The sequence below is a fragment of the Zootoca vivipara genome, chromosome Z2, assembly GCF_965207765.1.
Source record: "Zootoca vivipara chromosome Z2, rZooViv2.hap1.1, whole genome shotgun sequence".
Lineage (NCBI taxonomy): Eukaryota > Metazoa > Chordata > Lepidosauria > Squamata > Lacertidae > Zootoca > Zootoca vivipara.
The window spans coordinates 27542766-27566043 of record NC_142585.1 but is presented as its reverse complement, the minus strand read 5'-3'; the positions used below and the strand labels follow the sequence as shown (position 1 = coordinate 27566043).

The following is a 23278-nucleotide window of genomic DNA, read 5'->3' as shown; positions in this document are numbered from 1 at the left end:
CAACAAGTGGCTCTTGTCAGACCAAGCGAATCTTGATTTATGATGCAAATAATGGTGTGACGATGTTGGTTTCTTTTTTTTTTTCCTAGCGCTGAATAGTTAGGAAGCATCTTCTCATAAAAATAATGGATGTTTCATTTTCGCTCTCTGGGGCACAAAACAGTAAATGAACAGGCTTAACTAATGTGCTTGTTACTCCCACCTCTTATGCAATTAAAAAGGCAAAGGAATAAGTAAAACTTTCATCATGTTGACAACTTGCCCCTAATCTCTTTCTCTCTCTCTCTCTCTCTCTCTCTCTCTCTCTCTCTCTCTCCATTTACAAACTGCAAGAAATTTCTACCTCCAGTTTCATAACCCTGGTTCAATTACTAAGCATCTGCCTAGCTAGGAAAACCAAGGTATTAAACAAATGAGAGTCTATATTAAAACCTTCTCTGTTACCCACTAACATGCAAAGTTAAAAAAAGAGTACCCCACCCCCCCCACCCCACAATAAAAATATGCTCTTTGTTGATACAAAATGTTGTCACTGACTCATCCCTTTATTGGTCACTCTGCACTGAAAACCTGGACACACTAAGGTCAGTTGGGAAGACTGATCCAAAGTCAGCACCCAAGGAGTTGCTGCATAAGCAGTTCCGTGCATGAAGAGCCGCCTCTCCCTGGAAATGAATGCAGATGGGACTGTTTCGCACATACACTGCACTGCTGCTCTGCAACAGTTTGCCTGCAATTAGATGGTTAAATTTAACTGGATAGGATGAAGTTGGAAGAAAATGCATAGGCTGCCTTTGTGTTTAAGGCATGAGATAAGTTCAACCACTTATCTTGCCAGTTCATTTCTTTTCTTGGTGCTTGCTGTAGCCCTTCAGACCAGGATCACTACTGAGACCAGGAGCATCCTCTACTCCTGGTTTAGCAGCCCAATAGAAAATTAAAAACTATGGGGTGCAGCTGAAGAAGCCCATATCAAACATCATGGCACAAACAGTGTTGTGCACATTGAACTGGATGTTGTCGTCTGTTGTGGGTTTGTGGGACGTGGACCAGCAAGAGTTGAGATCAGGATACAGTGACATATGTTAGTGTTAACAAAACATCCTATGGATACACCCGAAAGAGGCTTCTTTCAACCTAATTATGCACTCAAGGGCTGTTATTCTAAAAAAATTGTTATCTGTTTGTTTGTTCACTGGGTGAAATATGAAACTCCAGATGTTTTGAGCTACAACTCCCACTAGCACCAGCTTTATTAGCAAAGCTAATGAATCTTCTCTATTTAAAGGCTGGCCAGATTTGCCTAGGAAAGAAAGAGAAAACTGTGACCAAAAAACCCCAACAGCGAACAGGCAAGAAAGCAAAGGAGGTTGGGCCATTTTACTCTCTGTTTTCAAAGGAGTCTTTAAAAGAAAAAAGGGAAAAAAAGTACACCTACTCCAAATTCAGCCTTTTTAGCCAAGCTCATCCTTTATTTGCAAGCTAAGCATTATGAAGGTAATAGGCTTGGCATCCAGAGCACCTACCACCTAGCTTCTCCTTTTCTTCCTCCCACCTGCCCTGGTGACAGCTAGTGGTGTCACCACTATGTGGGCTTCCATTCCCATGCAAATGGCAATCAGCGAAGGGGAGAAACTCACAACACAGTGGAAGATGTCAGGCCAAGCATTTTAGCTTGCTGGTTATTCCTAGGCACAGGAATGCTTCTTTCAGTGCAGCCTTCCACAACCTGGTGCCTTCCAGATGTTGCTGGACTCCCAATTCCCATCAGCTTCAGCTTGCACAGCCAATGGTCAGGGGTGATGGGTAGTTCAAAACACCTGGCAGGACCAGGTGATGGAGGAAGGCTGCTTTAGATAATGCAACACTCTGTTATTGTTTAGCCTCAGTATCTTAAGTGAGCTACTTCCATGTCTTTGCAACTAAATTTGGGGTGCACACTTCAATCCTATATATGTTTGTTCAATGCAGAGCTGTCCACTGAAATCTCGACCCTATTTGCGAGAGACAATTTCATCATTATCAGTGGTGGCGGCAGCTCAGCTTCTTTCTATTTTCCCCCTAAGGGGTTTCTTTTGTTGCAAATGGCAGCAAGAACCAACTGTGTCGGCAGCTCAGCCTCCATCCTGTATCCTCCACAATGCCCCAGGCCTCATGTTATTTGGGGCACTGTAAGTACAAATTGGCTACTGCAACACAAAATAAGTAGCTAAATAAAAGAATAAAATGGAGAACATCTGGAGGAAATTTCACAAAGTAGCATCCTTTTTCTTTCTTTCATGAAGCACTGAGGAAAACAAGAGGAATCTCAGGCATTCCCCGCCCCCCCCTGGGGGGAGGGGAATGCCTGCTGACAAATTTCAGCTTTGTTCCACTTCACTGGGGCTTATTCCTTAGTAAGTGTGTTTAGGCCTGAAGTCTTTGAGAACAATCACATTATGGAGTTGCCTCCCTACCAACTTCACTAGGGAGGCAGGTGGCCCTACCATGGTGGAGGCATCCACTGCACCTGCTCAGTGGGTGGGAACCTAAAACAAGCAGTGTTCCTCCTGCTGGTAGCAAGCATAGGGCCCTGAAACTGGGGTGGGGCAGAGCAGGCTGTGGATCAGCTGGATCCAAAGCTTCTCTTATTGGGAGCCCTCAGCTACAACAGCCTGGAGTTGGTGTGACTAACTGCTTTCAGTGGGGGTGGGGAAGTTAAAATGCTGAGATCTGCCAGGCTGAAAAGCTTGGCAAAACCACTGCCCCCCACCACAGACCCAAACCCTTTTGCACCCTGGTTGACATGAATCACCCAGGGTTTGGATGTGGTGGTACCTCTGTCATATAGCTCTGGTCGCCACTGAAGGTTGTTCTTCTAGTGAGATGAGACCAGCACCTATCTAGGAACTCCAAAGTGAAATTTACAAGATGGCTTTGAAAAAATGCATTTTTTAATAGAGAAAGGGGAGAAGAGAGAGAGAGAGAGAGAGAGAGAGGGGAAAAAGAGTGGGAAGACAGAAAGGCAGAGAGAGGTTGGATACTGACAGTGATGCCTGTTTGCTGAACAACTGCTATAACCTGTATGAGAATCATCACCAAGCTATTAGCTTTGTCAGGCTCAGCACATTCCTCGGTTCAAATAAGCATTGCAGGTCTGTTCATATATGCAGCACTAAGCTCCTTCCATGGATTTGATACCTTAACAATGGGGGAAATGCTTCTGATTACTAAGGCAATGATCCTACAGCTAATAGCTCATTATTACTGGCTAATGCTGTGCATGGTAGTTAGAGACCTAAGGCTATAACTAGGGACAAATGAAACAGGTCAGACACAAAGGTCCATATAATAGTTTGTCTTCACTGGGGAAAATGCATCTCTAAACAGTAACCAATGGTGCATAAAAGCCACACTACATATGGCAGAATCAGTAGGTCTCCTTGATGGGGAAAGTGGCCAGTTCTGGGAGTGGGAGGGTGGGGAGGTCCTAAGAGCCATTTGGTTCTAATCTTGGATATGGGATATGGACCCACAAACTCTTTTCTGCACATTGGTTTGAGTCTGTAGGTTGTATAAATAGAGCATGGGGCACTGTAACTGGCAAATCTTTCAGATAAAAAAAATAAAACAGAAAATGGTAGAATAAAAGGGAAAACTTGTTTGCAATAAAATATATAAACAAAATGGGAACAACCCTAAGGATATTACTAGGGGAGTTAAAAAAAGATGAAGCTATGCTCTAACCACAGAGTAAGAAGAAGGGGAGGGGGGAGTGCAATTTAAAAAATGCAACAACATCAGCTAAACTGACATAATTATTTGCATAATAAAGAGTTGGATGCCCTCTTACCATCCTGCACACCTGGGACACAGTCCAACAGGTGCTTCTGCTTTCCAACCTCCATTTACCTGGGAAACTAGTGGAGTTTGCGGAGCAGAAGGGTCTCATGTCCAGAATCCCTCTACCCAACATTAAAAAGCAACAGAAGTACTGAGCAGCATATTATACAGTGCACAATGGAGCATGGACTCAGAACAGAAGAATGTGGGGAGATAAAATGCAGTTGTTGTCTTGTTTTAAGTCAGCATTCAATGTGTGTGGTACAATCGCCCCGGCACACAATCTGAGCACATCCCATTGAAGCAAATGAGGCCTCTCATTCCTTTCTCAATGGTGCTCAGACAGGAACAGGTTGCATCCATGGTGGGCTGTGGGAATGAGATGTAGGAACAGACACTTCTTTTCTTTTCTCACCATGCGCCCAACCCCCTTCTAAGAGAAGGTTATCTATAAATAAAACCCCAAAGGAAATATACACCAGTGTGGCGCTGGATGGAACATGTCAATGGAGGGAATGCACAATGAACAAGAAATCATCCCGGGAGACGATTCTGAGACAACAAAACAAATTATATATATAAGAAAAGAACAACAGTAACAACAATGGTTCCAATGGTGCCAAAATAAAGCAGGTTACATGATCAGAAGTACTTGGTGCTACTTAGAATATAGTAGCAGAGACTGCCTCCCCAAAACAACAACAACAAAAAGGTTTTTGGTCCTTCAAATATATATACATATATATGTATGTATATGTATATATGCATGTCTGTATATATACATATATCTATATATATATATCTATATCTATATATATCTATATGGTTTTTTTAAGTTGCAACAGTGCTTCTCCAAAAAAAGGTCCATCTATAAATATATATTTTTTAAATATTTTTAAGCATTTTTTAAAATTTATTTTAAAATTCTCCATCTCACTCTATATATTATTTTTTGAATGGCGTTAACCTGCTGAAGTTTTGCCAGAATGGTGACTGGCTGCGTTTGGGTTCGTTGAATTCGTAGACCTGGGGTTGGGCTATGCCATCGGTCACCATGTATTGTCCCTGATTTAGTGGATCCTGGGGTGGTGGGTAGGCTGGAGGAACTGATCGAGAGTAGCCAACACCTGTATGAATGGTGGAGGAAAAAGAATATGGGGTGGGATGGAGTAGGAAGAAAGAAAAGCCCATCAGAATGTACTGGCTAAAGATACAAACATCCATTCACCCCAGTTCCCAATATTACATCACATTCTAGCACAAAGGCTTATTCACACATTACAAAGTTTCAAGCTGTCTCTTCAAATATCTAAATGGCTGTCATGGAGCAAGCTTGTTTTCTCCTGCTCCGAAGGGTAGGGCCGGAACCAATGGATTCAAGTTACAAAAAAGGAGATTCCAACTAAACATCAGGAAGAACTTTCTGAGGGTAAGAGCTGTTTGACAGTGGAATGGACACCCTTGGAGGGGTGATGTCCAGTGATGGACTCTCCTTCATTGGAGGTTTTTAAGTGATGGTTGGATGGTCATCTGTTATGGATGTTTTAGTTGAGATTCCTGCATTGCAGGGGGTTGGACTAGATTACCATCAGGTTTCCTTCCCCCTCTGTGATTCTACACATCTACAAGTGTTTGTGTGAAAGACTGTGCACTTGTTATTTGTGCAGCTCAACTCTTGGATATGCAGGTTCACTTGTGGAATGTTACATGTGAATGACTATATGAATGTAGAGCTCAACTGTTTGTGCACGCAGGTACACAGATTGTACTCTAGCTGAATATTATGTATGAATACCCCTCAAGAGGCAGAATCCAAGGCAAGGCCACACAGGAAAAAAGCAAACTTGCCTCTTACTTCTTAATGGTTCCTGTTGAGCTAGGAATATAAGAAGCTGCACATTGATGTGAGGGTGGGCTTGGCTACCAGGATTAGCCAACGTAGTGCCTTCCATGTTGCTGGACTAAAACTCCTAACACCCTTGACCATTAGCCATGCTGGATGGGGCTCATGGGAATTGAAGAAGAGCAGCATCTGGAGAGCACCATGTTGGCTAGCCCAGTGCCTCTCTCCAGGGTTTCAGACAGGGTTCCCCCCACCCTCTACCTGGAGATGCCAGGGACCGAACCTGAATAGTTTCCATGGAAAGCACGTGCTCAAACACTGAGCTACCCCACTCCCAATATTAATGGTGGTTGAGAGCATACAGAAAAGAGGCGGAGAAGTAGCTCAGCTAATTAATAAACAAAGACGAAGAAAAATACCCAGGCAAATCAACATTGAAAAGATGCATAATAAATGAATTAACTTATTCACTTACTAATAAATGCATTTGCGGGTAAGACATAGCTCTCTGATAAATGCCAAACTGAGCCATATTTTAAGGGGTAGGAAGAATGAATCATTTTCTGAATCAGCTCTGTTCAAAAAAGTAGGATATCCTTTCTCGCTGAATACTTGGTCATTAGCTATTAGTCATGTTAGCTAAAAGAGGAATCCTCAACACATCTAACTGATAGGTGTGAAGCAATCAGCAAATGACAGTTACCTTAATCCTGTTTATGACTGGCAACTGATGCCGGTGGAATATTTGGCATGGGGAAATTCAATCTGACCGAGCACAGCATAAATATGTCGTTGCAATAGTCTGCATCAGCTAATTTTGCAACTGCTTCACTGGGGTTTGCAAAGAAATTGCACTGTTTAGTTGTATTATTATTATTATTATTATTATTATTATTATTTCTAGACTTAATATAACATGGGGTAAGAATATTGTCCTATGCTCTCTGAATACTTTAACATTACAGGTTTCCCTTTTAATTTTAATTACTCCAATAAAACTAACAAAGAGCAACATCTAATTGATTCTCCAAGCTCTGTATAATGAGCATACTCAAACTCCAAAATGTCTCAAAAATTGAACAGCAAACCTTTTGAAGCCTGTGCTGTACTACACTGGATCAGAGCAGATTAGAAAAAAGCCAGAAGGGGGCAGTCCTAGCATGGGAGCAGCTAGGCAAGGAACTGCCAGGTGATATGGATGAATACATTCAGGTGGGAAGCTGGTGAGAATATTATTTAGAGTTTATAAACATATGCCAGAGGGTATTAGGCTTCATTTTTGATACATTTTGGAGTAATCTGGGAAAGATTCTTACTTGAAACTCTGGAGAGAAGAAATAGATTCATAAAAGTGCCTAGGCTTTATTGAAGTACTTTTTTGTGTGTTGCCCACATGCATCAACAGCATGGGTAGCCATACATCAATGCACTATGCAACTCCCTAGCCATTGACCATGCTGTCTGGGGTGAAAGGGAGGTGGAAACCACATCATCTGGAGTGTAGCAGGTTGGCTACCCCTGCTCTAGGAGCCTATCTGCACTGGATCCCTGTTGCCCCTCCATGCTCAGTTCAAGGTGCTAATGCTGACTTACAAATAACCCAAAGCAGCCTTAAGCTCACATATTTAGGAAGCTGTCTCCACCTTACATGCCTACACAGCCAGAAGTGCTTTTGTAAGTCTAACTATGTGCTTAGTCAGAACCACAACTACGCTCCTGGGATGCTTTTTCCATCAAAGCCCAAGCATTTTCCTGAAGCAATGCAAGACATTTTAAATTAGTATAGTGTAAGGCATTGCAAACCACTGGAACAGGGTGGTTTGCATACATCCAAGCCCATCATCCTAAATTGAGTGTCGGGTGCTTAGAACTACAGTGATACTTCGACTTACGAAGGCGATCTGTTCTGCGGCGCTCTTCGTAAGTCAAAACCTTCGGATGTCGAAGCGTTCATTTTGGGCATGCGTGAAGCGCGATTTTCCGCATGTGCAGAACGCGCACACGGCGAAAATACTTCCGGGTTTGCCGACTTTGTAAGTTGAAACCTTCGGAAGTCGAGGTACCACTGTATCATGACTAGCAGCCACAAGATAGACAATGACCTGCCTGCAAATATTGTAAATTCCTTTGGACTAGCAGCAGAGTCATGGTAGATGACAAAGGAGTTGATAACAAGGATGCAAATACCCAGCACCTGTACAGTCTGGCCCTTGCATAAAACTCAATTTCTTCCCTGGCAGAAAAAAAGCAATAATCATCCCACATGTGGGGAAAACAGTAATAATACTTTACCAGTCTGACAATGTGGTCAGATAAAGCTCAGTTAAGGCAGCAGTCCTAAACACCATTGAACACACTTATATTTACTTCTGTTTAGGATTGTACCACATGTCAGCATTTACCTCCTACTAAACACATTATGATTTGACCCTGACTGTAATCTAATGCAAAAATATGAAATTGTATCATGTTTGTAGAAAGGTCTCTCCACCCGCACCAATTATGTATGGGAGGAGAGGGTTGAAATGGGGGGGGAGCACAGAGGAACATCCCCCTCCCACTTCCAGCATTGATGGAACCTCCTTCAGTGGATGCTTTAAAATGAACCAAATCAACAGAAGTCACAATCACAGGTCTCCTGTTGTGTCTGACTCTAAACCTGGAATCTTGTTCCTGATCACTGAATGTAATATTCTCTTTTGGTAAGAAATGCCTCCAATCTTACTTATGGAAAGTATAGAATTAGTTTAGAGTTGCCTTAAGTAGTTTAATATGGCTGGGTTTTCCTCAATCTGAAACTGCAAATCCCAGGAAATCCAAACTCATTGTCATGATATCATTTCTGGAGGGGTCTTAATCCATCACAAAGCCCTGAATTCTTTAGAGGCACCTAATTTTTTCCCTGGATTACGGAGTTCTGAGTCCAGGGATTCAGAAATCACTTCTGCAGTGGAACTGATGAATTGGGAATCCTAGGCAAGCCCTTCTCTTTTTGCTTCTGCAATTGTTATCACATGGTGTGTGCATGCATTTGTGTGCTACCAAATCCTAACCTTTCTGGCATGTTGCTTTCTGCTTTTCAGCCCGCTGTGAGAGGAAGGACAACATTATGAAGCAGGAAGCCTCCTATAGCCTCCTTGCAAAATCATTGGGGGAGGCCACACCAGTGGAGATGGAGCTTGGCAGTGCACCCCACTCTGCTTTGTGTGAAGGCAACTGCATGGCAAAGAGAATGCCTGAAGAGCATTATGCTGGCTTTTTTGGCTGCTCTTTATTGCTGAATTTTGACAGAGCGATATGCATGGCCAGCTTCCCACAGCTTTCTGGGCCAAACTACACAACATTAATCACTTCATTCACCCTGGAGTGCATGAATTTTTGTTTCAGAAACAGCCAGCATTTCGCCTCCAAGTGTATCAGAAACCTGGTGTAGCAGGTAGGGGTCGTTTAGTCCTCTGGCTTCCCACTGCGATCCCAATCCAGATTTTACCCTCCCTTGCAGAGGAAACAAAACCATGCACTCAAGGACAAACAGTGTGGTTAGCAAAGGGCCATGGAGGTTGGTTCTCTGTTCTGTTGTTCTTCCTCCCCCATGCTTCTGCAGAAACTAGCATGTGCCCAGAAGCAAGCCTGACATGAGCATTTTGTAAGGAGACTGGTGCATAGCTGTCAAGTTTTCCCTTTTCTCTTGAGGAAGCCTATTCAGCATAAGGGAATTTCCCTTAAAAAGGGGGGAGAACTTGACAGCTATGGACTGGTGAGGGATGGTCTGAATGATCTCTCTCTAGGATCCTCTCTTCCAAAATCATGTGAGTTTGTTGTTGTTGTAAAGTAAAATTAATAGTATGCTAAAGAGGTCTATACTGGTTCAACAAGTTTAGCCTGTCAGATCCCGTTTTGCAGAAAGTTCTGGCTAAGGAAATAACCAGATGACATCTGCATTGCACAGGGCAGCACTAGATGATTCTATGATTCAATTCTATTATTATCAAAGTGGGCTTATAGGAAGTGCTGTTTTTATTTTCTTTATATCCCACTTTTCCTTGAAGAAGCTAAAGCTGGTATACAGGAGTCCTCCCTCCTCTCCTCCTTTACCCTCACAACTCTGTGAAAGTTGAAAGTGAGTGACTGGCCTAAGGACACCCAGTGAGCTTCATGGCTGAGTGGGGAATGGAACCCTGGTTTCCCAGGTCTAAATCTAGCACTTTAGGCCTACTACACTGCTCTGGCTCTTGAATTAGTGACTCAGGCTGAAAGAAGAAAAAAGAAAAGCAACTCATAGCTGAGTTGGGGTTCACAAAAGGGGTTCTTAATGAGAAATTTGCAACATATGTAAAGCTGTGGACTCTCCAAATATGCCCATCTTGAATGCACTGCAAATCCCATCTTGATTTCCCCATCAAATACAAGAGCAGTCGCTGGGCTTTTGTTGTGCACATTTGGATCAAATGCATTCTGAAGGTTTTTCTCCTTGCTATTGTTCTATTCATGGCTCCTCCCTGTCATTTTGCAGCAAGTGGTTACCTACACACTTCCATTTAATGAGTCTACTCCTCGTCTCCCATTGAATACTCTCGGGATATGTGGCATGCCCATTCATGAAGTAAGTGGCAGTTTATTGTCAAGTTCACCTCTGTTAGATTGGCTCATGTGTTTATGTTTCATTCCCTTAAACACTTCTTTTCGCTCCTTCCCCACTGCCTTAGGAATTCTATCACAGAGGGGCAAAGAGGCTCTATTCCCCAAACACAGGGAACAAAGGAAAGAACTGCAACGGAGAAATATATTGTTATAAAAATTTTTAAAGGATGCAATAGACCAGAAACAGGGAACCTGTGGCTCTCTAGATGCTGTCCCATCAGCCCCAGACAGCATACCGGACAGCATATTGAATCAGGGGTGATTATTGGGAATCATAGTCCAACAACATCTAGAGGGTCAGAGGTCCCTTCTCCATGTAAGAGACAATTACTGGAAGAACCCACAAGAAAAAAAGCCTTGCTGGATGGGATGTTATAATCAAGTGCTGCAGAAATTTTAACTTGTCTCCAGGAGCCACAATCTACAAATTATGCAGAATGAGATGGTAGATTTCTGGATAGTAACAGACTGCAGGTGTGTGTTATTTTAACTCCCCCTACCTCCACCATTATCTTAAACCTCCTTGCAGGTGATGAGCTAGTACATCAGAGGCAAAGTATACCTCCTTACTTTGAGTGCCAGCTTACAACACTTAGGGAGTTTGTTTTGTTATGAGCTTTATTTGAGAAATGTATACACTGCCTTTCTGCAAACAGCCTTCAAAGCAGCTTATAGACACAGTTAAAATGTTTGTGTGGCAGCTTAAAGACTAATAACTTTCATGGCGGCACAAGCTTTCACAGACTAGGCACATGCATGCTACATAACTGTTGTTTGTTTGTACAGAAATCCTTCTAATTGTTATTTCCAGGTTAATGTCTTTGGTTTAAAAGACACACACACACAGAGAGATCACAAATGGGTTCCACTCCATTTGTTTCTCCAAAGCAGGAAGACCAAAGATGTCTAATTATAAAAGGAATTCCCAGTATTGCAGAAGACATTCACGCTGCACAAGGAAGGCACAGCCTGATCAACTAGAGAAACAGAAACTAATTAATTTTATGTTGAAGGCAGCCTGGACTAACATTATACCTCAATTTTTCAGAGGATCCATAGAGAGACAGAGAAAATGAGAAAGCAATTGCTATTTTTTTTAAAAAAACTAAAGACAATTAAGTATGCTGTTTTTGTTCAGATGAAGGTCTAAAGCAATTTAACTGGAAATTTAATTGGAAATGTTCATACAGAGTCTTGGGGTGACGAGTTTCATTAAGCATAATCAAGGCTATGTTCACAACCCACTAGGAACTTTCCCTGATATAACTGAGAAGAAGAAATCTACTTCTACAAGCTTATTTCATTTCAGTGTGAAGTTGTACCTCGGAAGTCAAACAGAATCCATTCTGGAAGTCTATTCGACTTCCGAAATGTTCAACTTCCAAAGCACGGCTTTTGATTGGCTGCAGGAAGCTCCTGCAGCCAGTTGGAAGCTACAGAACCCCCATCAGATGTTTGGCTTCCAAAAGAACGTTCGAAAACCAGAACACTCACTTCAGTTTTCAATCGTTCAAGAGCCAAAACGTTCAACTCCCAATGTGTTCGGGAGCTGAGGTATGACTGTACTTTGTTCAAAAGTTCTTTGTATACTGAACATGTGCAGCTGTGATCTACTGCCCAAGACCATCAGGTTTGTCCATGGTGGAGATTGTAAAGCTAAAATATTGGCTTGTGTATTGCTATTGCTGTTTTTAGAGAGGTTTATGTAAAGCAGGAGTCCCCAAACATACCCGGCTTCCAGCTGGTGCCCGCGCCAATCGTGCAGCGGGCCGGAGGGCAGGGGAGCGTGCACCCACGCTATTTCCGTCACACCTCCGGGTCGGAGGAGTGCCGGAAATAGCTTGTGCACATACGCACAGGCCTCCACCGACCTGGAAGTGCACCGGAAATAGCGTGTGCGCGTGCATATGGGCGCGCGCTCCTCCGACCTGGAAGTGGGCAGCTGCACCGCGCCGCTAAGACGGGCAGCGGCAGTCATCGCGGGCTGGATAAAAGAGGCCTTCAGGCTGTATCCGACCCACGGGCCGTAGTCTGGGGACCCCTGATGTAAAGGGTTAATCACCCCCATTTTTTATAATCTCATTCAAGGTGGTTGGTTGGTTGATTACATGACTTTTCTCCATGTGGTCCAATATAAGTTGGTGACAGCAAAGGACACAAAAATTCTAGCGGCTGCTCTCTGAGTTTCAATTTTTCATTTTAAGTTGGAAATTTTACCTGCTTACTTGTATTTGTATATGTTTGTACTTTGAATGCAAACAGCAGTGGGTGGTGGCCAATGCATATTATCTATCTATCCATGCATTACTCCATAGCCCTCCATATCACAGAGGTCCTAAGTAGCATTGGTCCTATGACTCTCTACTAATACATGGATGGTAGTACCATCTCAAGAGAGGGAATAAGAGCATAATGGGACTCCCTGAAACAATCCACACTATGGATGGCAGGACTTGGGAAACGCTAGAAGCCTCACAATCACACAGAAAGCTGTTCTTGAGCTGAAGAGGAAAATGTAGAGCCAGGATGTAGTATGAACTGGACTATTCTGCCATTAAAAGGAGGATGTCTGTAAAATGTGGCGCATTGCTTCTGAGCCCTATTCCATTGTGCTGCTTTTAACCCGAGAAGCTTTGCATGGTTTGGGACCTCAGTACCTCAAGAACCACTTTCCCCCTTATTAACCTATCCAGACCCTGCTGTTAAAATTTGAGGCTCTTTTCTGTGTACCCAACCCCACAAACAGATGCCTCCTAGGCAATGAGTGAATGGGTATTTTCCATGGCAGCCCCTGATTAAGCTAAAACTAGACATGAGTCTGCAATCCAGAAATTATGTCCAGTTTGGGATATAGTGGGAGGGGGGAAATGTGCCGGTTGACTGGAATGCCTTTATGTTTAGAACTGTGAATACATCAGGCTCTGTGTGTGTGTGTGTGTGTGTGTGTGTGTGCGTGCGTGCGTGCGCATATGTACGTACACACACACACACACACACACACACACACACACACAAGTAAATGGTGAGAAGGCCAAAGTGAAAGACGGATTGAGATTGGTGAAGCTGTTCATCTTAGCTCTCCTGGTCTACGAGTTCTGTAGGACTGCTGCTCAGGATGCCAGGAGACTATCAGAGTGGAATATTGTTTAGGGTGTTGATTGGGATTATTTTTGCTGTTGTTGATATTTGTTTTTGTATCTTTATTGTTATACCTTATTATGAATTATATGGGGATTAAATATTTTTATTGTATACTTAATTGAGATGCTTTCATTTATTGTGTATGACTACTTAACTTTTTCTATATTTTCTGTAAATATGTACATTTTTTTCAGGTTGCAGGCCACCTAGAGTATGGTTTAATTATGGGAAGATGGCATAAAAATAATGAGGATGACTGCCCCACCTAAAGGATGGAAGAATCTGCTGTTTTCAGTTTCTCAGTTTTCCGTTCCTCAGTTCACCGCATTTCTCTAGTTTGCAGGGTTTTTCCCCAAAGTTCTCACAAAAAAACTTATTTTCATGCACATTTTTGTAAATATACACATTTTTGCAGGCTACTTCTCCTATTATAATGCAGTTGTCCATATATTTGCACAACATACACATTTATGCACACACGTTCCTCAAATATATGATTTTTGTGTGTGCTTTTGGTTGGGAAACTGTATTGCAAAATCCAGAGAAGTGCAAATTTCAAAGAATATCAGCATTTTGGTTCATATATTGGCTCAGAGAATGATAATTTGGTGGGTTTACATTAACCAAGATGGATTCCTCCCCCCTCCATGCCCCCCCACCAAAGAGAGCATGCACAGGTAATTTACCTTTCTGTTTACTGACTTTCCTTACTGTCATTGCTGCCTGCCGTTTCTGATTTTCAGAAATTTCAAAACCTAAAGAGGGTGTTGGAGGAAAGTGAATGTGACATAAAGGTCAGAACAAGCATTTTCTTCACCATGGTAAAAATATACAATTCCCAAATTTTATAGGTGAAATCATGTTAGTTTGATTGTTGTGTACACATACTCTAAATGGAAGGTCAACTCCACCTCATATAGTTTAAGTTTTTGCCAATCAGTTAGTGTACAAAATTAGATTGTCTGACTTAATGCCCCACACGGGTGTTCCCAGTGCTACTATTCTTTTGAAGGAGGAAATGAGGAGCCCATACTCATACCTTGATAAACCATCAAATGCCTCTTCTACCCTTCCCAACTTCCTGTGCCCCTCTGCACTATGGAATTTGTGATGACACACAGGCATCTCCCTGTTGCTATCTTTGTCTCTCTTACACGCACAGACACTTCGCACATATACAACTACGTCTCCCTCTCTCTCTCTCTGCCCAGGTACATCTCCCCTCCCCCTTAACTTTTAAAGAACACAATAACACGAGAAGAACCTGCTGGATCAGGCCCCATCTAGTCTAGTGTCCTGTTATCAAAGTGGCCAAGCGCATGCCTCAAGTAGGACCCAAGTGCAATAGCACTCTCCCCTCCTGTGGTTTCCACTCACACATGCACACGACATTCTCACAAAAGAATGGCCAGACTGCCCAAGTAATGCAATCAGTGACCATTATCAGGTCCTGGCAGACAGAATTTCTCCTGTAGACCACCTCCTCTGCTGTTGACAGCCTCCTTCAGTGATGTATGTATGATGGATTGGGGGGTGGTCTTGGGCTACAGGGTGGGCAATTTCAAAAGTCTATATAAGAGCTTGCACACCAATGTTCTGGGTTCCTCCTCCCTCCTGCATGTGGTGAGTGAGGACCCTGTTGCAACAGTTTAATAAAGATCAGGCTTACTGGCTGCTTTGCTTCTCAATATTCTTTGGTTGGCCTCTGTTATTTTCTACTACTGATACGGAACCCACTTAAGGACTCTGTGCAGACTCTTGGATACCCCAGAAGGGAAAAAGAGCAGATTTTGTTTACAACATACCCTTTAAGCTCAGGTAGCAAAATATCTTGAGACGGTCCTACTGGCCAGCAACTAGCCTGGGGTATGAATAACCCAGCCCACCAGCTGACTTGACCCATGGGGCTCACCTATCTTTTCATCTTCTTGCACCATCTTTCTCTCCTCCCGGAAAGCTCTCAACCACCGCAGTTTTTCCTCCAGCTTCTTGGCAAAAAATAAGTGCATTTCATCCGTCTCCTTGTTGCGAAGCTTGAAGGCATTCTTCATGCTGACATTAAAGTCGTCATCCCTTCCATCTTCGATATTCAAAAACTCATACCGATCCATGTCAATGCGTCCTTTGTAGTACAGGATGTCTCTCCTTATCAGGTCCTATGTGGAAAGTTGAAAAAAGAAAAAGAAACCATTTTAAAATCTAGGTGGACTTAAATACCAACTTAATGTATTTGGGAGATTTAACAATGTAATCAAAGAGCAGAATATGAAAGGCTGCTAATTAAGGTGGTCAGAGCTTTAGCTGCTGAACGTTCTTAAACCTTATCCTTAATTGTAATCCTAGAGCACTGGGAAATGGGATGTCTGTGTGTGACTGCAACATTGTGTCAATGCTGGAAGTATGCAGACAAGGATTGGATAGTAGTTTTCTATTCATCTATGAACTTCAGCCAGGAATTCACAACTCCACTTGCAAGTTTGCCAGGGATACCTTCCTTCCCCCCCCCCATGACTTTTGGTGAGCAACACATTCAGCACCCACAGAAATCCCTACCATAGGACACATATTCACTGTAAACTTCAAGCAGGGAATAAGCAGGAGTCCCTTGTAAGAAGCAGAAGAAACTTTCACTGTTTCTTACCTTCTCCATACCCCACACAATGGAGAGGAGATGCCATTCTCCTAAGTCCTCTGTTTATGCTAGACAGTGCAGGAGAGAGGACCCCAATCATAGATTAGAATGAGCCTTACTTTGGCTTTCCCCCATCCTACGTATCAACACCTTTCTTTTCTACTCATTCTTCCAATGTTCCATTCTCTCTAAAGGTACAACCATTTGACAATGGAGGACATTCAGAATTGAGAGAAATACAACAGGAGCCAAAACCAGTCTTTCCCTGAAGTTCAGGCCTTGTTCAAACTGAGTTTGCTTCTAGACTCTGTCATTTTACTTTTCCCAAGCAACGTTCTTTTTTGAAATGAGGGTGAATGGCAGAGAACACTGTCAACAACAAAGCCAGGTGGTCTAAAACATGCTTTGGAGCAGAGTTGGGGAAACTGTGGCCCTCCAAATGTTGATGTACTACAAGACTACTGGTTCTCTACTGCTGATGGGAGAGCCACAGGTTCCCTGTCTCTGCTCTAGAGCATCATTTCCAGCCAGGATGCACAGGACATATAATTTCCTATGCCTTAAATGTTCTGTTCTGGGAGAAAGAAGAAACTACACATTTCAAAAAGCCCAGCAGGAATAGCACCCTAGTGATACTCCATGAGCCTAGACTGTCCATAGGGTTGATACTTACAAGGTTCTGGCTATTGTAAGCAAGGTCTTCCTATTGCTGATCTTACTCTTGTAACCAGTTTGCTGGGGGAGCAGTGGGAGATGGAGACTGGCAGCGAAACATTTCCCAGAACTGTTTGCTATTTATTTCTAACAGTTTAGGATTCTTAAACAAATTTCTCTCTGCTTACTGAGCAGCTAGATATTTCTGGCATAGCCTAATATCCATAGCTGCCAAGTCCGGATCGTAAAGATCCGGGATCGGCAGTGCGCGCACGACCGGAAGTTGCGTGACGCAACTTCTGGTGGCGCTTCGCCCTTCTATGGGCACCAGAAAATGGCGGCGCCAGCGCCGGAAGTCGCTTCCGCGCATGACCGGAAACACGTAAAAGCGACTTCCGGCGCCGGCGCCGCCATTTTCTGATGCCCATAGAAGGGCGAAGCGCCACCAGAAGTCGCGTCACGCAACTTCTGGTCATGCGCGGAAGCGACTTTCGGCGCCGCCATTTTCTGGTGCCCATAGAAGGGCAAAGCGGCACCAGAAAAATGGCCGCCGGGAAGAATCGAATTTAAGGGACAATGCCAGGATTTTCTGCCAAACGGGAGACCGCCGGGAAACGGTGAGAAAAAAGGGGTTTTCCCGGCGGATACGGGATACTTGGCAGCTATGCTAATATCCCTTCCTGCTTCTGTCTTGCTTGCATTGCTTGAGCGATCAGCCAGCCTGGCTGGTAGCTTATTCTAGCTCAGTGAATGTGCCACACTGCAAATATTTGGAAAGATCTTACAGGAAATTCAACGGAAAGGTACCGCAAAACTTGCAGATGTTAGTAAACACCCATCTTATCACAGAACATCTCCTACTCCTATCCACGTAGCAAGATATAATATAAATACTCCAAGATTCAAGACATAACTGTTTCTAAGATCTCAACTTCTGATGAACCTCAGTGCAGCCAAAATGAAAAGCAGGCCCTGCTGTATCAATCATTTATATGACCTGGTTCTAGAAAAGCTAACTCATCAGGAAAGAACACAAACCCACAGAAACCGATTATGTAAAAAGGCACAACTTTATAAAGAGAATCATACAATAACCCTTTAAAATTTAAATAACTAATTTCAACAGAACTGAACCAATGCTGTCTTTTACAAGAGAAGCCATAAACATAAATCAGGCTGTGCAGTGTTGATCTCATAACCATTCAAGTAGCAAGGAGTTGAAATTTCTTGGAAATTTTGTTTCAAGGCTTTTGAAAAGATAAATGTCACACTGAAATACTAATCTTAGCAGCAGGAACAAGCAGCAGACCAAACATCAACAAGATTTAATGGTGAAAAGTCCAGGAGAGGTTTTTGGCCAAGGGTAATCGGGAAATGATTATTAATTTAGACACAGACACTCATTTAGGACTGCTGCCACAGAGGTGGTGATTAAAAAACAAACAAATCCCATGCTCTTGCTGTCTGAATAGCTTTCTCATAGGATCAGTAGGGGAATCAGCTGAGTCAACTGACCTACATGAGTATTAGGTGACTCAGCAGATGACCAGTACAACCTGGTCAGCTCACCTACAGAAATATCTTGTTTGTAGGGTTAGGTGAGCACAGGAAAATGGTTGCTTAAACAGTAGAATTCCTGGGGTGAAACTTTGGTTCCCAGCTGCATGGTTTTTAAAAGGGAAAAACAACAGCAAGGACTAGGCAATTGAAGCTGGTGATGCAAGGAGAACTGACTGAGTACCAGCCTGAGCGTAAGAGAAAAGGGTAATGGGACTGTAGTAATCAACTTCCCCAGCCTAGCGCCCTCCTGATGTTTTGGGATATAACTTGCAACATCCCTAAGCAATGACCATGCTAGATGGGGGTGGTGGAAATCCAGTCTTAAGTTCAGTTTATCCTCATTTCTACATCAGTTTATGATTTCTCTGTGGATGCACTTCCATCCTCACTTCTTTTAATACACACATTTCTCAGTTCAATTGTGTACAGTAATTCCACTAAAATACATACTTGTGTGCACTTTCCATTAATTACACTTTTTTTGGGGGGGGTTGCATTTTTCATATTGAAACTGCATCACAAAATTTGGAGGAGTGCAGATTTCAGAGGAAAGCTGTTTTTCAAATTCATGCATTGGTTCAGAAATAATCCATTGGGTGCAAATGTGCATGAATACATTTCTCCTGCATTCCTAGTAAGGTGATTGTTTGGTAGGGAAACAAATGAAGGACAGAAGCACTTGAGGGGAAAGGTGAGCAATCCAAGTATGAATATACTTAGTTTGAGATACTAATTAGACACCCAAATGCAAATATCAGAAAAGTGTGTGTAGGTACAGATTGCCTTGTGGTTTACATTTTTTAGTCTTTTTTTGTTTTTGTTTGGTTATGTTTGCACTTTTTTGGTTAACAAATCAATGAAACATTATTTTAAAAAGCTAAGTAAGTAAATGCAGAAGGCTTGAAATGAAATTGCATTAAAGGTACAGTATCTGGTCTTGCAGAATAAGGTAAGTCCAAATAATTCACCAATTCTGCATTCATTCACAGCTTCTTGAATCAAGTCTTTGTTAGTTAGTAAGTTTACACTTCTGCAATTGGCTTTTGACAGACCAATTTTACATCTTCCTCTTTTTCTTTCTTGCCTAGATTAGAACATTTATACTGTCTGAAGGAGCTCTCCAGGGTGCTGATCTGTTTCACTGTGGCAGAGGTTTCCAACCTTTTTGAGTCCGCAGCTCTCTTGACCAACTACCGTATTTTCTGTGCATTTTTCTGTTTTTTCCTTTAAAATAATGTCAAAAATTAGGGGTTGTCTTATACCTGGGGCCACCTCCGCCACACCTCTCTGCGGGCGCAGTGGCGCCCCCTGTGGCCTGGCGCCCTGGCATCCCGCGCCACTGGACCCGGGCCTAGAGACGGCCCTGGAGGGAAGGAAAGAGGCCAGTGTTGCCTGCGGCATCCCTGACTATCATTCAATAATAATAATAATAATAATAATAATAATAATAATCCCCAGCCACACTGGGCGGCTTCCAACAAAATATTTAAAATACAATAAAACATCAAACATTAAAAACTTCCCTAAACAGGGCTGTCTTCAGTTGTCTTCTGAAAGTCAGATAGTTGTTTATTTCCTTGACATCTGATGGGAGGGCGTTCCACAGGGTGAGCGCCACTACCAGAGTGCCATGGCATACTAGTTGAAAACCACTGCACTATGGAGATTCTGCTGGCCTTCCTCCTGGCCTTCCAAAATGTTTCTCTCCATATTATGTCACATTCTGCTGCTACCCCTTCACAACATTTTGGTGGTGTTTGATGCTGCAGCTAAAGCAGAACCTAAGAGACTTTCTGGAAGTGTGTTACTGGTCTCCAAGAGATGATAATGCCCTCTCTGTTGTTTAATGTACTGTATATTTCTTTCTGGTCCTTGAAACTTTAAGGAGAGGCAAACAAGTTGGATTGCTTCATGTCTGCTGTCATCCCAGTTTGCATGGCAACCTGGTTGCTCTGTAATATTAAATCGAAGCACAGTTGCCACTGAATTTCCTTCTAAAGAGAAGGAAACCTAGGATACAGGAAGCGGTTCACACCCTAAAGGAATTAGTCTGAGGCTGAGTCAGTATAAAGAGTATTTAGATTATTACTAGCGTTCTTGATATATAGCACAGCATCATGTCACAATAAATCACAGAGTTCTTCTACAAGTACAAATGAGTGTCTTGGGCTTACAGTTATGTAACTGTGTGAGTAGGTATGCATCAAGAAGTTCAGATTACTGTAGATCATGGCATAAGTAAGAAAACTGTAAAGGTAAAGGTAAAGGTAAAGGTACCCCTGACCATTAGGTCCAGTCGTGGGGTTGCAATGCTCATCTCGCTCTATAGGCTTAGGGAGCCGGCGTTTGTCTGCAGACAGCTTCCGGGTCATGTGGCCAGCATGAATAAGCCACTTCTGGCGAACCAGAGCAGCGCACAGAAACGCCATTTACCTTCCTGCCGGAGCGGTACCTGTTTATCTACTTGACGTGCTTTCGAACTGAAGCTGGGACCGAACAACGGGAGCTCACCCCCGTCGCGAGGTTTCAAACTGACGACCTTCTGATCGGCAAGCCCTAGGCTCTGTGGGTTAGACTCTAATATGACAGGAGATCCTCCATGGTGAATTCTGGTGACCTTGGTATAAGTCTGATTACAAAACATGCCCTGAAGTCATTCAGGAAATGTCCAGAGTTTCTCACATCTTGCATAAAGGTCAGAATGTGTAAATTTAGCTGCGGATACACTCTATTCACCACCTGAATAGGAGCTATCAAGATAATGGTGAGAGAATTTGAAGGCAGAGAGAAAACAAAGGATGCACTAGGATGATATTCTTCCAACCTAAAACCTCCAGATTTCAGTAGTTAGTTTGGCTCTCCTTGCTCCAACAAAAATAACTCACTGTTCTCAAGGAATCAGCACATGTCTGCTTTACTTAAGGACAGGTATACTCCCCCCTCCTTTGCTTAACTTATTATTAGTGTGAGTCCTGCTGATAAAATTGTCATGCTCACTTCTGTAGGCTTTTGAGAAGACGTAGGGATTCTTTCACTCTTTAGATCAAGGTAGAATTTGCTGCCTGCTTAAACTGTATTTTTACTGTCTGAAACCGCATTTATGTAGTCTGTCATTTTCATTTCATTTAATAAACCAAGCTTTCTTTGTTACGGTAATTTGTCTCTCAAGGATCTTAATGTAAAGCTATTTGTTCGCCTTTAAAAATTACTGGTTGTCCATCTGGCAGTTAAAGAGATTGTTAGGATCACCAGCCCAAAACAAAAAGTATTGGATGTCAAGCACACATTCATAAACGGACACACATTGTAACTCTAGCAAATGATCCCAATATTTTATTTAGTGTGTGTATGGATGCACATGACTGCTGGACATGCATGTGAGTTCAGACACATACTGTACTGTAATAACTGGATAAATCTGACATATGCACATTTCACGCGCTGGGAGCAAAAAGCTAACTGAATTGTAGATCAACTTTGAGATCAAAGACACGTAACCCATAAATTCTTTGGAAATACATGTGGCTATGATTATGATTGATGTAGTTATTTAAGAGTTAATGATATTTTGCAGTAAAAATAATACAAATCCTCTTTATTAATTTCCAAAGAGAAATTCCATTTTGAGCTCCTTGGAAGAAATGTGGGATATTTATTTATAATGAATAGATAAAATGTGAATGAGATGCAAAAATTAAGTAAGTGATAATTGGAGCTTAAATCTACGTTAAATAAGAACACCTTCAATTTTTTACAGTAGCAGATTAGTGATAACTGCTGAGTTGATTGTATTAACACCTGCAATAGAAACTCTGCATTAAGGTAACCCAAACTCTGAAATTCCCCCCTCCCTCTGAATTCAGCAAACTGCATAAATAGTTCTAATTGAGAGCAGAAATTTTGCTTTTAAAATCAAGCTGAGCCTTTGAGGGAGCTGCAAATGCAGAACTGTGGAATACAAACAGCTGTGTGTTTGAACTTCTTCCTCAAGTCTTAGTTGGCAGAGGCAAATTCAGAGTTCTAAAATTCAAGGAGGAATTCTGGAGAAGGAAATTTGGTTATTTTTACATGGTCCAATTAACCACATCCTTTGAATGACTCACAAATCAACAAAATGCTATGCAAATGCAATTAAAACTAAAAACAGCCATTACAAAAAACAAAACAAAACAAAAACAAAAACTGTGACAGCCTGTCAGTGCAAAACCAGTAAAACACTTAAGAAAACAGTATAGGATTAATTTTTAAAATAACAAAGACTAAATTCCACCAAAGAGGGAAAACAAGAGTTCAGTAACAAAAATACTCTTAACTTGAATTATTAAAAAGCCTAGGAGAATAAAGAAGTCCTCCTAGAAGACAAAGGCACCAATTATTGTTGAGGAGGGTATTCCAACACTGTGGCACCACCACTAAGAAGGTTCTTTCCCTAAAAACTAGGTGGGAAAACCTGTAGAACAGCCTCCGAGAAAGATCTCAAGGTCTGAGCAGGTATATGGAGGAGGAGGCCATCCTTCAGGTATCCCAACTAAAAGGCATTTAGAGCTTTGAAGATTAATACCAGTACTTTTCACCATGCTCAGAAATGTCATGGTTATAAAACTATGCAAAGCAGTAATACAATAGCATGATAATATTACTCAGGCGCTGTGTTTATCCCACAGCGACAGCAAACACAATAGGGTGAGTGAGTCATCTGAATGTATGCTATCTTGCGCTCAGGAGCTGAATTAGAGGAAGAGTGAAACCCAATTCTATCACATCAAAGTTAATTGAATAATGTGGAAGGACCCCCTTTTGTCTTGCAAAGAGAATTACCCATCTCAACCCACAGGGCTTCGATATTGAACTTCCGACACCTTGACAAAAGAGACCTTATTAAAATTAATAAGCATCAACATGAAAGACAGAGCCATGAAGCCCTGAGATTCAAAGTCAATCCGTCATAAGAAGTCACGGCTTTCCCTCATTGTGCCAATTCCCTG

The 23278-nt window shown here is 42.3% G+C and overlaps 1 protein-coding gene across 8 annotated transcripts in view; it reads right to left on the bottom strand.

Moving 5' to 3' along the window:
• Positions 1 to 32: 32 nt before the first annotated feature.
• The window catches only part of ARHGEF9 (Cdc42 guanine nucleotide exchange factor 9), a 338518-nt gene continuing 315272 nt past the window's right edge, over positions 33 to 23278 (bottom strand). For 7 of the 8 annotated variants that reach the window (XM_088664656.1, XM_088664654.1, XM_088664655.1 and 4 more), the window contains 3 exons: positions 15360 to 15603; positions 14134 to 14202; positions 33 to 4949 (listed from right to left, as the gene is read on the bottom strand). In XM_088664656.1, the coding sequence (XP_088520782.1) occupies positions 4768 to 4949; positions 14134 to 14202; positions 15360 to 15603 (495 nt within the window). In that variant the 3' untranslated portion in view covers positions 33 to 4767. The remainder of the gene's footprint in view (positions 4950 to 14133; positions 14203 to 15359; positions 15604 to 23278) is intronic. The other variant, XM_035113485.3, reaches the window with a different exon arrangement.